General features: G+C 41.0%; 1 protein-coding gene across 1 annotated transcript in view; it reads right to left on the reverse strand.

Annotated features, from left to right (window-relative positions):
- Window positions 1-13,517, reverse strand: part of ALDH5A1 (aldehyde dehydrogenase 5 family member A1) — a 42,894-nt gene that overhangs the window by 6,607 nt on the left and 22,770 nt on the right. Inside the window, exons 7-9 of the mRNA XM_069095051.1 lie at window positions 11,816-11,974; window positions 2,845-3,014; window positions 795-853 (exon numbers count right to left, since the gene is read on the reverse strand). Of these exons, the coding sequence (XP_068951152.1) occupies window positions 795-853; window positions 2,845-3,014; window positions 11,816-11,974 (388 nt within the window). The remainder of the gene's footprint in view (window positions 1-794; window positions 854-2,844; window positions 3,015-11,815; window positions 11,975-13,517) is intronic.

Below are 13,517 nucleotides of genomic sequence, written 5' to 3' on the forward strand. Positions count from 1 at the left end.
ATTCCCATTGAATTTGGCTTGAGGAGGGAGTAAAATACACACTAAATGGGTATCTCACCCTCCAGGAGAATAGGGGGCGAAGGGGATGAGAGGGGGTATGATAGAAGGGAGGGTAGGCTGGGGGGGGAGGGAGGTTGGAAGCACTCACTTTTGAAAATAGAAGGGATCAAAGTGGAGAGTAGAGCGGGTGGGAGGTAGGATGGGAGGGAGGGAAGTGTAGTCAGTCTTTTACAATGTATCTACTATGTTATTGTTTTGCATTAGCCACACATGTGCAATATTATACTGAACTGTGTGTCTTCCCAGTAGGGGTGGGTGATGGGGAAGGAGGGGAATGAATCTGGAATTTAAAGTTTTGAAATCAAATATCCAAATGTGTATATGTATATATATATATATATATATATATATATATATATACTATTATTAATACCATCTTATATGTAATTGGGAAATGGGATGTGCAGGCACTGAGGCATAGAGATCTATTGGAAAAGTGCAAAGGGGTATGGGGGAAAATGTGGGAGAGAGCAGATTGGAGGAAGGGATATCCTGTGGGACTGCTATTTTGGGGCGGTGGGTGGGGGAGAAATGGGGAGAAAATTTGTAAACTCAAAATCTGGCGGAAACAGATGATGTAAATCAGAAGTTAATAAAGCATTAAGAAAAGAAAAAAAAAGAAAATCAGAGTAAATGATGGACTTGGATGCTCAAGAAACACTAGGTTCAATATGTCACCACCAACAACTGTTAACCCATCAAAACGAACAAACATAAACCACTTACAAACTTACCTGCTAAACCCACATCCATTGCATTGGCAATAGCAAGGGCTTCTTCCTCTGTATCAAATCTGCCAAAAAAAATTGTTTTGGTGTGATAAGGACATTGGCAAAATGGGTGAATAAGATTGTCCCTTCCTTTCCTTCTCCCCTTACTTCCCAAATCCTGAACATTCTTCAAGATATGCATTTAGCAGCAAAGCTTCTCAGTCCTGAAGGCAAAATTTACTATTTGGGAAGGGGTGACTGTATTTTAAATTGATGATTTTTCTCCAATAGAATAGGAAGATCACAGGATTTAGAGTTGGAATTAACCTTGGAGACGAATCATCACTTTGTACAAATGAGGAAACTGTGGCCCAAGATCATACACGTGGTAATTAGCAGAGTTCTAATTTGAACCTAGGCCTTACCTATTCCAATTCCAGGGCCCTTTGCACTACTCAAAGAAATACTACAGCATGTATTAGACACTAAATTGAAACTTATTACAGGGAGGGAAAGTGAACAGATTATTTTTTTTAGTTTAAAAATATGTGTTGCTTTTCTTTTAACTCCAATTAGACTGGAACAAGTCTCAAAGTCAACCTCCTGAGCAGATAGGAGCATTTTTGCTAATCTACTGAGTAACATCATACATCACAGGAAGATAAGCAGTTTATTTGGAAGATGGGACACCTGGCAGAGAAGCACCCTGTACCTCCCTGTATTGCCCCTGACAATAATCAAAGGATCACATCATCTCAGAATTGGAAAAGACCTTAGAGGACATGTCTTCTAATCAATACCTGGACAAGAATTCCTACTACAACATCCTGACAAGGGGAATCCAACTTTCACCTGAAGAACCCTAGAGATCAGGAACTCCAGTGCCAGACACATAGTAAGTATTAACATTTCCTTCCTTTCTTCTTTCCCTCCCTCCCTTCCTTTTCTTATTCCTTCTTTCTTTCCTTCACAAATTTAATCCATCTTCTCTATGCTACCTTATTCTATGATACTATGAGCTCTCTGACTCATAGATTTAGAGCTAGGAGACACTGCACAGGTGCAGACTAATGCTTTCATTTTACACATCAGGAAACTATAAAGCCCCAAGAAGTGGTGACTTTGGACAGGTCAGGAATTGAATTAAGATCCTCTGAGTTTCCCCTTATGCTCTTTCAGCATTGTCATTGTGCCTCACATGTTCTTTGCTATCTTTTTTCTACACTCATCTCAATCACCATTATTTTGATCCCTTTTACTCATGTATCTATTTTACCTGTCCTTTAAGGGAAGTCTTGTATGATCAATCCATGGCTATGGTACTGCTACATGGCATTTACTGTCTTGTGGTATTTATTGTTGTGGCAATATGGCATTGTCTGTCATAAAGTGATGAGGCCAGAAATGAGTGGAACCAGGAAGACAACATACACATTGAAAGGATTGACAACAACAAAAACCCTGGACTGAACTGTGTAAATATAATAATCAATCTTGGCTCTGAAGATGTGATGAGAAAACGTACCCTTCTCTCTCTGTCTTAGAACAGTACATATACTGACAGACTTGCTGGATGTGTGTGTTCGTTTTGCTGAACTTCCTAAAAAGGAAGTATTTTTATTCTTTGTTTCAAGAGATGACTGGCAGGGGAGCAGAGAAGGATATATTCAGAAATCTTGCCAAACAAAAGATATTAAAAAAAAAAAAAGGAAAAACCGCCTATGCTAATCGGTTTGATAACACCATATTTTCTTTTCTTTCTCCCCCAGGAAGATTGAAGCAAAATTATGAGTACTGAGGGCCCAAGTTTTCATCACAATGATTAATACTTTTCACAGTTCAAATCCGTCAGCCACCTCCAATTTTTTTTTCTTGCTTTTTGTTAAAAACAGAGTGTACTTAAAACAGCTCCAAGGCCACTTTTAATCTCAAAACCATGGCTATCACATCTCTTGAACTGTCCAACCTTACTCCTGGTGGTGGGAATGTGATTGTTCCCTGTCCACCTCTGATAGCCCACCCTCCAGAAACTCCTTGGTTTCCCTTGCCCACTTTAAACTATGACTGCTCTTACTTAATAACTGGTGCCAGGGGGCCAAAAGTCTCTTCCTGAGAACACAGCATGTCTACGGTGACGTTGCTAAGAAGGGTTGGCTCGAAGAAGTTTTTCCCAAAGCTGTGCCTTTTCCCTCCTGTCACAATGGTGGCTCCTTTGGAAACTGCATCACTCACTTGTTTCTCCACCTGCATGAAACAGAAAATAATGTCTGGAGAAGCCAGTTGACAATGCTTTCTAGATGGTATAGAAACACTGAGAGCTGTTATTTTAAAGAGTAGAGAAAATAAAACAGGTGGAGGTATTTCCATACTATTGTCACTTTAAATGTGGTATTATATCGAAAGCTGGTTTTAAGATGTGTTTTCTACAAAATGCCTTTCTGTCATAAGAGGACACAGTAAACACATGTGTTTGAGGGCTTAGCAAATGGCGGCCCCTAAAGGATAATAGACAGATGGCAGCCTTTTACTGTCTGGGCCTCAAAATATTCAGCAGAGGCTGATCCAGCATAAACCAGTTTTGTTGGACTGAGGCCCTCTTGGTCCATGCCCAGAAATTCTGGTAAGTTTCTGAACCATTTGAAGAACACAAAATGTCCCTAATATAAGCCCTACAGTCTGTGGTCAATCTAAAAATGACCACTAAATTAGATTCATAAGCATTATTAATAAATACCTCCTTGTACACAAAACATTTAACTAGGTGTGGTGGGGGTAAGGAAGGAATTCTCAGGGGATGGGGATAGTTTTGAAGACTCTAATCCAGCCTTGGCAGTGTCAAAGGATGCGGGGAATGCCAGTGTTAAGAGTAGGCATGGGTGGCAGATTGGAGCCTGCATTTTCTTCTGGGTTGGGTTTGTGCTCCCTCCTTACTGAACTAATGCCATGCTGGTCCAGTTGTCATGGTTTAAGCCTTCAGTCTTAGAATGAATGTGTTCCTGAGTGGAGTGCAATCCCAAGCAACCAAATGAGACATGTAACATATCAATAATCTCAAAGCTCAAACAGACAGGACAGCTTTCACAGCCCCCAGGGGCTGCCATGGGTGGGTGGGAGTGGGGTGGGCTGATACTCTAAGGTTCTGGGGTCAGAATGCATTGGTCTAACCACTACAGGGTGGTGCTGGGAAGATGTGGTGTGGGTGGAGGAGGGAAGAATTATGATTCCATCCATCAATCAGTCAACAAGCATTTATTACGCAGCTACTAAATGTCAGGTTGTTTTAGGAATTCGGGATACAAAAAGAAAAAACAAAACCAGCTTTGCCTTCACAAGAAGCTACTTCCTCAAGCTAGTCTGGTACCCTCCTCAGGAATTAAAGAGCTTTATTCAGGTGTGAGTTGACTTGGGATCACGACCTTAGGGGTTATAGCTTTAAATTTTTTAATCTTTCATTTCCTTTGTTTTCTTATTTGGTGAGTTTGCAAAGATGGTAATGTTAAACCACTGAAAAACAAATGCAAAAAAACACAACCGGTTATCCCAAGCCCGCATCAGATCTGTGTTTGCTTTGTATTTATTTTTTTTAAATCTGGACAGTACTAGAGAAATGAAAGGATTTTCAGAGAGGTCAGTTAGCAAGCACAATCTTGATTCCCAATAAAGAGCAGAGTAAGATAACCTGTGGCCAAAGGATAGGGGTCACAGGACACACAGAGAATGCTGTGATGTTATAAACATCCTGATTCCAAAGCATCAAAAGTCTCCCCGAAAGAGGCAGGGAAGAAAGAAGGAGTGAGGGGGAGGAGAGGAGGAGAGAAAGTAAGACAAATAAAGAGACGCAGAGATGAGAAAATGAAAGAGGGAAGAGATTGAGAAATAAAGGAAGGAAAGACAAAGATAAAGAATTCAAAGAGGAAAGGAAATTTTTAAATGGGGGAGAGGGAAAACAGGAGTGAGGAGAAAAGCTGAGAAAGGGGTGAGAGAAACTGAGAGAGGGTCATAAAAGAGGAGAGAGATAGAGGGGAAGATCACTTCCCTTTACTTGAAGGCTTTTTATTATCTTCTGCTTTTCTCTACGGAGCCTTAATTCTCCAATTCACCAGCATTAGATCCCAATCAGCTTTTCTGCTTACGCTGATGGATCCTAAAATAGAGTTCACTTCCTGAGACACTGTGCTTTCTGTAGAAGCACATGATCCTGACAAGCAGTCCCAGTCTGGCAGTGGCTAATGCTCCTCTATTTTAGAGGAAACTGATAAAATGGAGGGGGGTGGGGGGGGGGGAAGGAAAGGATTTCATCTTGTCTTGTTCCCTTAAGGAAAGTTCTCTTCCTTCTTAAGGCAGACTTGTTTTCCTAAAAAAGGAGTATCTAAAGATGGGAACTTAGGACAACTGCGGCAGTGAGGTTTAGTGGAATTATCACTGGTCATGAGACTAAGCTTTGAGATCCAGGTCTCCTGGACCAGGTGGGATTTCTACCAGGAATGCAGGGACAGTTCAATGTTAGGAAAACTATCAGCATAAATTAACTGTATCAATAAGTAAAATAACAAAAATCATATGATTATCTTTATAGATTCAGAAAAAGCTTTTGAGAAAATATAATACCCATTCTCATTAAAAACACTGGAAAACATAGAAATAAATGGAGCTTGCCTGAAAATAAGCAGTCATCTATCTGAACCCATCAGCAAGCATCTGTAATGGGAGATAAGAAAGAAGCCTTCCCAATAAGCTTAGGGGTGAATCAAGGATGCTCTTATCATCACTGTTATCCAATATTGTACTAAAAGTGTTAGTTATAGCAATAAGAGGAGAAAAAGAAATCAAAGAAATTAGGATAGGTAATGAGGAAATAAACTCACTCTTTGCCAATGATATAACAGTATACTTAGAGAATCAACTAAATGAAATAATTAACAACTCCAGCAAACTTGCAAAATATAAAATAAACTCACATACATCATTATCAGCATTTCTATATATTACCAACAGAAACCAGCAGCAGGAGATAGAAAGAAAAATTTCATTTAAAACAACTGAGATCCAGGTCTATTACTAACTAGTTTGGGACACTGGGCAAAAGTCATTTGACTTCTCAAAGTCTCAGTTTCCAAAACTGTAGCTGGTAAGCTACATCCCAAGGGTCAGAGCTGCCTATTTTTATAAGGTCCACCTGTGAACTAAGAATGGCTTTCACATTTTAAGATACAAATAAAAGGGGCAGCTAGGTGGCACCGTGAATAGAGCACCAGCCCTGGAGCCAGGAGGACCTGAGTTCAAATCCAGCCTCAGACACTTGACACTTACTAGCTGTGTGACCTTAGGCAAGTTACTTAAACCCAATTGCCTTGCCTTTCCCCCTCCAAAAAAAATACAAATAAAAAATTATTTTAAAAGACCATTCTTAGCTTGTGGACCACTGGCTGTAGGGATTTGGGGTTAGGGATGGTAGTTTGCCCAGCCCTGGACTAGACTTCTGTAGTGTGCTTTCTTTTCTTTTTTTTTCCTAAACAAAAACAAACAAAAAATAAGAGATCAGAAACGCAATCAATATTATCAGCATGATTATACTTTTAGACTAAAACATCGTTACAGAAATGAACGGCACAATACTTCATATAAAGTGACTCAACAAATTAGAAAACATGACCCTTAGGCAAAGGATCATTATATGATTCTAGTTTTGCTGAAATTCATGGCCCTCAAAACTATGCATTAAGGATAGTTAGAGCCACAGCAAATGGAGTTTTGTCTTATCCCTTCCTCAAACTACCCTGAGCTCCTAATACCTAGAGAATGAAGGTGCTTCTGGTTAAGTTCAACTCAATGAGGAAAGAAGAGGTGAAAAACCACCCCATCCAGTTATAACTCTCCTAACACTGAGCTGTTGAAACATGTTGAAACATCCTTACCAAAATGCAAAATGTGGGTCAAAGGACAAAGATTGGATGGAAAAGAGTTGGAAATTAAAACCAAGCTGTTCAAAATCCTGATGATTTGACTGCTCTTTTAGCATCAGAAGAGGCAATATGGTATAGTAGATAGAGTTGGCCTCAAAACTACAGAGATCTGGGTTCAGATTCTACCTGTTTCATATTGGCAATGACCCTGGGCAAGTTACTTAATGTTTCATTGTTCTAGGCAGCTCTCTAAGACTATAGGTTGCAGAAAAAGTGCCTACCTGTGTTGGTAGAAGGAATTTCCTCACCTGGGAGTTCCCTATAACCAGTAAGATCACAGGGCCAATCCAATCCACAGTCCCTGTCCCCTTTTGTTATAGGAATGTAAATTTTTAAGATCTTCCCTGCCCCTAGGTTAAGTGCACTTGGAGCCTAAGGTGGGAGGCTTGTTTTTCAGGAACACCCACACCTTGTTGCTTTGTGATTGGGCAGTGGGTCAAGAGGGTTGTTACATTCTTTGAGCCTGGAGAAGGCTATATAATCCTTGAGGTGAGGCTTTGCTTTGGGGCTTACTTTGAGAAGTGTTGTGTGATTTGACCAGTTGAGACTCTGGGCAGCCATTGAGAGCCCCCCACTCCCCCCTTGAAAAACCCAGATGTTGATGCTTCCTTCTCTGGTAACTGTGATTTGGTATGGATGTAATGGTTGGCCAGTTTGGAAGCCCATCTGCTTGATCTGTTTCTCTGTCTTGTAACTTCTGTCTGTATACTCTGAAGTTTAGGGTGCTGACCTTTTCCCCCTGAACTAGGTAAACGATTTATGTTTGATTGATTAAAGTAAGCTTGTTAACCCATTCTAAGTTGTTTTCCTTTAGAAAAGCAGATCTAAGAACCTGTGTTGGCAGCCACCCCTGGGGATGCTGGGGTGCTTGCTGCTATACCTACCTAGCACCAAACCTTTCCCCGTCACTTTTCAAAAAGAGGCAATATTACTCAATTTCTTTACCTCTCTTTATGAACTTGGAAGTTTTAAAATAAAAAAGAGATGGGCATATAGCCAGTATAAACACTCCCAAAGTCAGGAAAACTTAGGTATCTTACTTAGAATCTTCAAAGGTTATCATTCTTGATCTGAGATTGAGTATGTCTGAATACATGCTGACCTACCTTGGTAGGGTGCAAATGATCAGTGATTCTGCTAACAGTCTTCGAACTTCAGGATATACCTCCCCCAATATGTGTGAATGCATTATTTTGCTCTATCACTGAAAACTCATTCTGATAGAAGTGTTAAAGGGGGCATAATTGAGAAGCATTAACCAAGAACTCTGTAGGGTTCATCTAAATGTTGGTCTTGCCCAAACTGTCATGTAACTAGGAACTGGCCTATGAACCCGGTCCTTATGATCACATACAGAGTGCCAATGATACAATTTCCCAAGCGGCAAAGGCTGGAGAATCTGCTTTTGGGGGAGTCACGATGATGCATGCCTTGGAATGGAAGCACTCTGGAAAGATATGTAGCATAGGCTCTAAATAGGTTCTATATCTGCTACAAGTCACTAAACATGTGGTGAACGAGAGCCTCTTGGATTGGAACTGGGAAGCCTTCAAAAGGCATCATTCCACCTCATCTCTTTTCTTTTGGTTTAACTTCTTCTTGCCTGTCAGCATTCTAGTGAGAAACAATGTTGTAGGGGTTGAAGGTAGAGGTTTTACTGCACCCCCTCTCCCACCATCTGAGGCCCGTGTATGGCCTATAAATACAGGCCACGCTCTTTGGCTCTGCTTGTTTGTTTTCAATTTAGGTGAAGGAAATTAGAGGTGATGCCTAACTTGTGAACTGTGAGGTATCAGGAGAGTGAGCCAACAGCAGGTCTAGGACTGGAGTCGATACTAAGGTCTGCAGCCTCTGGTCTAGCTCTGAGGCCCAGGAAAATGAGAATCGACCTTCAGTACCTAACCTAGAAGCAGCAGAGACAAAAGCTATGCTACATTTGAGCATGAACTTAGTGGGACCAAGGGTATGTAGGAACTATATTAATTCTAAGTCCACTCTCTTCAGAGACTGAGGTGGTACTAGAGAAAGTGTTTCCCCAAACTGTTAAGGAGAAATGTTTGTACTAATGATATAGCTGTATTTTTAAAGTAAATGTCTCTTCATAAAAATAATTTGACTAAACAGACCTAGGGGCTGGTCAATGGTAGCTAACAGTGGGGAGAACACCCCCTAAATAGGAGCATTAGAGAAAGGTGCACCTGACCTCTCTGATGTGCCTGACCTCATTTTGAGATAATCAGGCCAGATCATTTGCTCTACTCATAGAAAAAAAAATGCTGTATCCTGCTACAGCTGCGGCCATGGCCAAATTTGGGAGAAAAATTGCAAACAGGAAAGATAGCCATTTCCCCACAACCTAATCACCCTAATGCCACAATAACTTGTCAAAAAGATCCGCTGTGTAATTTTATTTTAGGCACAAACTACAAGTAAATATACAGGGATATTTCAGTATATTTTATTCAAGGCTATGATGAGCGTTTTCAGTCCTATACTCTTCTATCTTTCTGAGGACAAAAAAAAATGAAGTAAAATCTTTCAATAATAAGAACTGAAATTAATATACAACAAAGCACTTCCTATACATAATAGCGTAACTTCCTAAAGTAATATACCTATATGGGTAATAGACCCATATTAATTACCCCCATTTTAGAGATGAGGAAATAAAGGCCAAGGAAAAATCCAATGACTTGTCCCTGGCCACACGAACTAGGAGGTGGTAAAGGATCTGAACTCCAAGGTCATGTTTCTGCCCACTATCCTGGACTACCACCTCTAAGGTTCAGGTCATTCAACTTGTTTCAGGGGTTGAGTCCAGCATTTTTAGTTAGATGGTATAGGGATGAAGAACATGGCGTGCTTTGTGATTCCCAAAGGAGAGAGCTGGAGACTAGAACTACAGAATGCATTTGTTTCTGATAGTCACAATAAAAGCTTAGATGGGAAGACAAGAAAGAATACTGCTTCAGTTACCCTCTGTGAACTGGCAGGGCAGGGACACAAGGAACTAATGGATCTTTTCTATCTGTTATCCCCCTCGGCCTTCACCAAGGGACCAAAGCAAAGGCATTGAGCTAGACAATGGAAAACCATCCAGCACCTTCACACTCCCCCTCCCCCCCAGCTTAAGCACTGGAAGCAATACACTGCAAGGTCTTATGAGAATTCAAAGAGTCTAAGAGCTCTCCCACATCTCAGTGTTTCAATTTGTTTTCACAAGGAACACAGATGAATGTGATTTTGGTGTGATCAGCTCAGTTGCTAGGCAGTGAGAGCTTGGCAAGAGCCATAAAATAGAGAACCCTCCCCAACTTGTTCCCTGGTATTTTCAATAGACCTCCAAACACTCTGGTGATTTGGCATTTTCCATTTTGGTGCAGCAAGGCTGCCAGCTTTAGGGTTGTTACATTTTTTTCACCCTGGACAAATACTAAACTACAGGCTTCAACCCCCTCCTACTCTCGGCTGAGATGATTGCTTCCTGTTTTTAGCTCCCTCTTGTATTCACATTCCACATCCTGATTTTTCTGGCTATCTGCTGATGATAATGTGAGCCACAATTGTTTTCCTGATGTTAAAGATGGTGGATAGAATGAAGGGCTAGCAGCTAAGATCCGAGTTTAAGTTCTGACATATATCGGCTGGGTGAATGACCAAGGCAAGTCATTTAATCTGTGTCCCCAGTGACTCATCCAGGAGTTCCCTATACCACTGAAATCACAGATCTAATCTCTATTCCCATAAGCGCAGACCACCTGGTCAATATATTGTATTCTTAGGTTAGCAAAGAAATTCCTCGAGTGACTAAAAGGAGTTTAATAAACAGGAAGGAAAGTATAGGAAAAATCTTCCCAGTTGTGATCATCCCAAAGTGTGACATTTAAATTTCAAAGTTGCCAAGAATTTTATCCCCCTCAACCAGTTTTCCCCTCCATCTCTAAGTCCAGAGCTAAGCATTTGTATTCTATCTCCCCCTGCTGGAAGTTCTAGGAATTCATGGATATTTGGGAGAGCACTAAAAGTGCGGGTTGAAAGAACAATTTGTGGTAAGAGGAAGAAATATGAGACCAAACCCAGTACAGAACTTGTTTTCAAGTCTTCCTGTGGTCCTTCTAAGATGTTCAATGGGCCTTACCAACAGCATTACTTCATCATAAGCCCTGGAGGGAGGGAGGACTGGAGATTCTATTAGGTATTATCTCCATTTTATAGCTGGAGAAAGGGAGGTAGAGAACTGAAGTGAAGCTGGTTACAGGGCCTCTGGGGAATTATGGAAAAGAGTTAGAAAGAGAATCTAGATTTCCTAACTTCCAGGTGATATGCTGTTTAACTCAAGAAATAGATGAAACCTGACTTTATTCTCTGATTTCTTAGAACTAAAGACCTGCTTGGGAGGCTCTACCTACTTCAAATCTGCTTTTTGCTTTTTAAATTCCTGGCTTCCTTCAAGATTCATCTCAAGCTCCACATTTTACATGAGGCCTTTCCTGACTGTCTTTACTTTTTTGTGAAAAATTAACTGAAATCAATATACAACAAAGTGCTTCTAAGGTTTCCTGCTGGATGTTGTTCAGTTGTTTTAGTCGAGTCTGACTCTTGGTGACACTATTTGGGGTTTTCTTGGCAAAGATATTGGAGTGGCTTGCCATTTGTTTCTCCAGCTCATTTTACAGATGAGGAAACTGAGGCAAGAAGGGTTACATAACTTGCCCAGAGTTGCAAAACCAGGAAGTGTCTGAGGCTAGGTTTGAACTAAGGGGAGATGAGTCTTCCTGATTTCAGTCCTAGCACTCTATCCCTGAGCCACCTACCTGCCCTCAACATATTGAATGTACTCATTTATATTTATGATGTCTCCACCTTTAGAAGGCAAGCTCTTTGAGAGCATGAGCTGTTTTTTTTTCTTCTTCTTTGTATCTCTCCAGCATTTAGTTCAGTGCCTGGAAAGCAATAAGAGCTAGATGAATGCTTGCTGAATGACTTCTTCCACAGCAGATTTGAGGACTGACAAAGATCTACTCACTAAGCTGACCTTGTTAATATTGAAAACAGAGACTAAGCTTTAATTGATTCACTTACCTTTTCCACTGCTTTCTCATTAATCAATGGGCCTTGGGTGGTTCTCTCCTCAAATCCATGACCTACACGCAGCTCTCTATTAATAGCTTCAGCAAACTTCTTCACAAAGGAATCATGGATCCCCCTTTGCACCAAGAAACGGTTTGAGCAAACACATGTCTAAAAATAAAAGTGAGAAGGGTCCAAAGTTGTTGACCCAAATTAATAATCCCTGACTGTTATCCCATTAGAGTACTGAGGACTAGTTTGTTTCCCACCCAGTTCTAGCCTTGCAAAACTCCACCACATCTGGAGGCTTGGGTGACACTGCATCCTTTCTTTAACCTGGAAACAAAACAAGGGCACAAATGGCATCTTTCTCAGCTCCAAGTTCTATTTATTAACCGCAAACTGAAATGCAAGAAGTAGAAAAGTGGGCCAGCTTGCTGCCTGACAAACAACAAGGAGAGGTGAGAATAAATACCAGGAGGTGACAAGGGGAAGAGGAGGAAGTATTGATAACAAGTGCCTACTGTGTGTCAGGCACTGTCCTAAGCAAGAAGAAGTGATAAGGACATGATGAAATAGGAAAAGGGAGAGACAAAGGGGAGTCAGAATTGTTCCGTGTTCATTCCTTCGTCAGCACAGAGTTGGCAACATCACAGGGTAGCCAAAGTGAGCACTTGCCAGCCTTTATCCAAGGCTAGTAAATGTTGTCACTCAGTCATATCTCACTCTTCCTGGCCCTCACAGACTCTGTCCATGATTTTTTTTTTTAGCAAAGATTGTGGAGGGGTTGCCATTTCCTTCTCCAGTGTGTCCTGATTTTACAAATGAGTAACTGAGGCAAATAGAATGTAAATGACTTGCTCAGGATCACACAGCTAATAAGTGTCTTCAGGCCCAGAGCTCTATCCAATGTGCTATCTAGCTGCTCTGAAATCAGTTTCAATAATCCTCCATTCAGTACCTTTTGGGCATTAGAGTCCATTTTTTACTTTGGAGTGGTTTGACATTTCCTTTTCTAGCTTGTCTGAATGATGAGAAAACTGAGGCAAACAGGGTTAAGTGACTGCCCAGAGTCACACAGCTAGTCAGTGTCTGAGGCCAGATTTGACCTCAGGAAGATAAGTCTCCCTGACTCCAGGCTTGGTGCTCTATCCACTGAACCACCTAGCCACCCATGAGTCAGGAAAACCAGGGTTCAAATCTCACCTCAGACTCTCATTAGTTATATGACCCTGGTCAAGTCATTTAACAGTTTCCTTATCAGTAAAAAGAGGGAGCTAGACTCAATGGTTCGAAAAGTCCCTCAGTGCTGATTCACTTCGGTCCAAGACCGAGGTATTGGGAGGGAGTACAATTTTAAATTCCTTAAGATCCCCACCTTCTTTTTTCTCCTGAGACAAAATATCTTAGATTTCAGTAGTTCAGAGCTAGATTGTGAAGGACGAGAAAGCCAGGTTTCTCTTCATCCTCTGCTAGATGAAGGCAGACGCGAGAGGGATAGGGTCAGACCCATGATTTTACTACCATAAGGAACTCCTACGTGAAACTCTCTTTACCATTGCAGGGCAGCCCCTTCTCTGCAATTCATGGTCTTAAAAACTGCCTCATGTCAGGCTTTTAACCTAGGGTCTGCGAACTTGTTTCTAAAAAGTATTTGGTAACTACATTTCAATATGACTGGTTTCCTTTTGCAATCCTATGTATTTTAATTTAT

The sequence above is a fragment of the Petaurus breviceps genome, unplaced genomic scaffold, assembly GCF_028583685.1.
Source record: "Petaurus breviceps papuanus isolate PSGF00001 unplaced genomic scaffold, PetGlider_PUasm1.0 224, whole genome shotgun sequence".
NCBI lineage: Eukaryota > Metazoa > Chordata > Mammalia > Diprotodontia > Petauridae > Petaurus > Petaurus breviceps.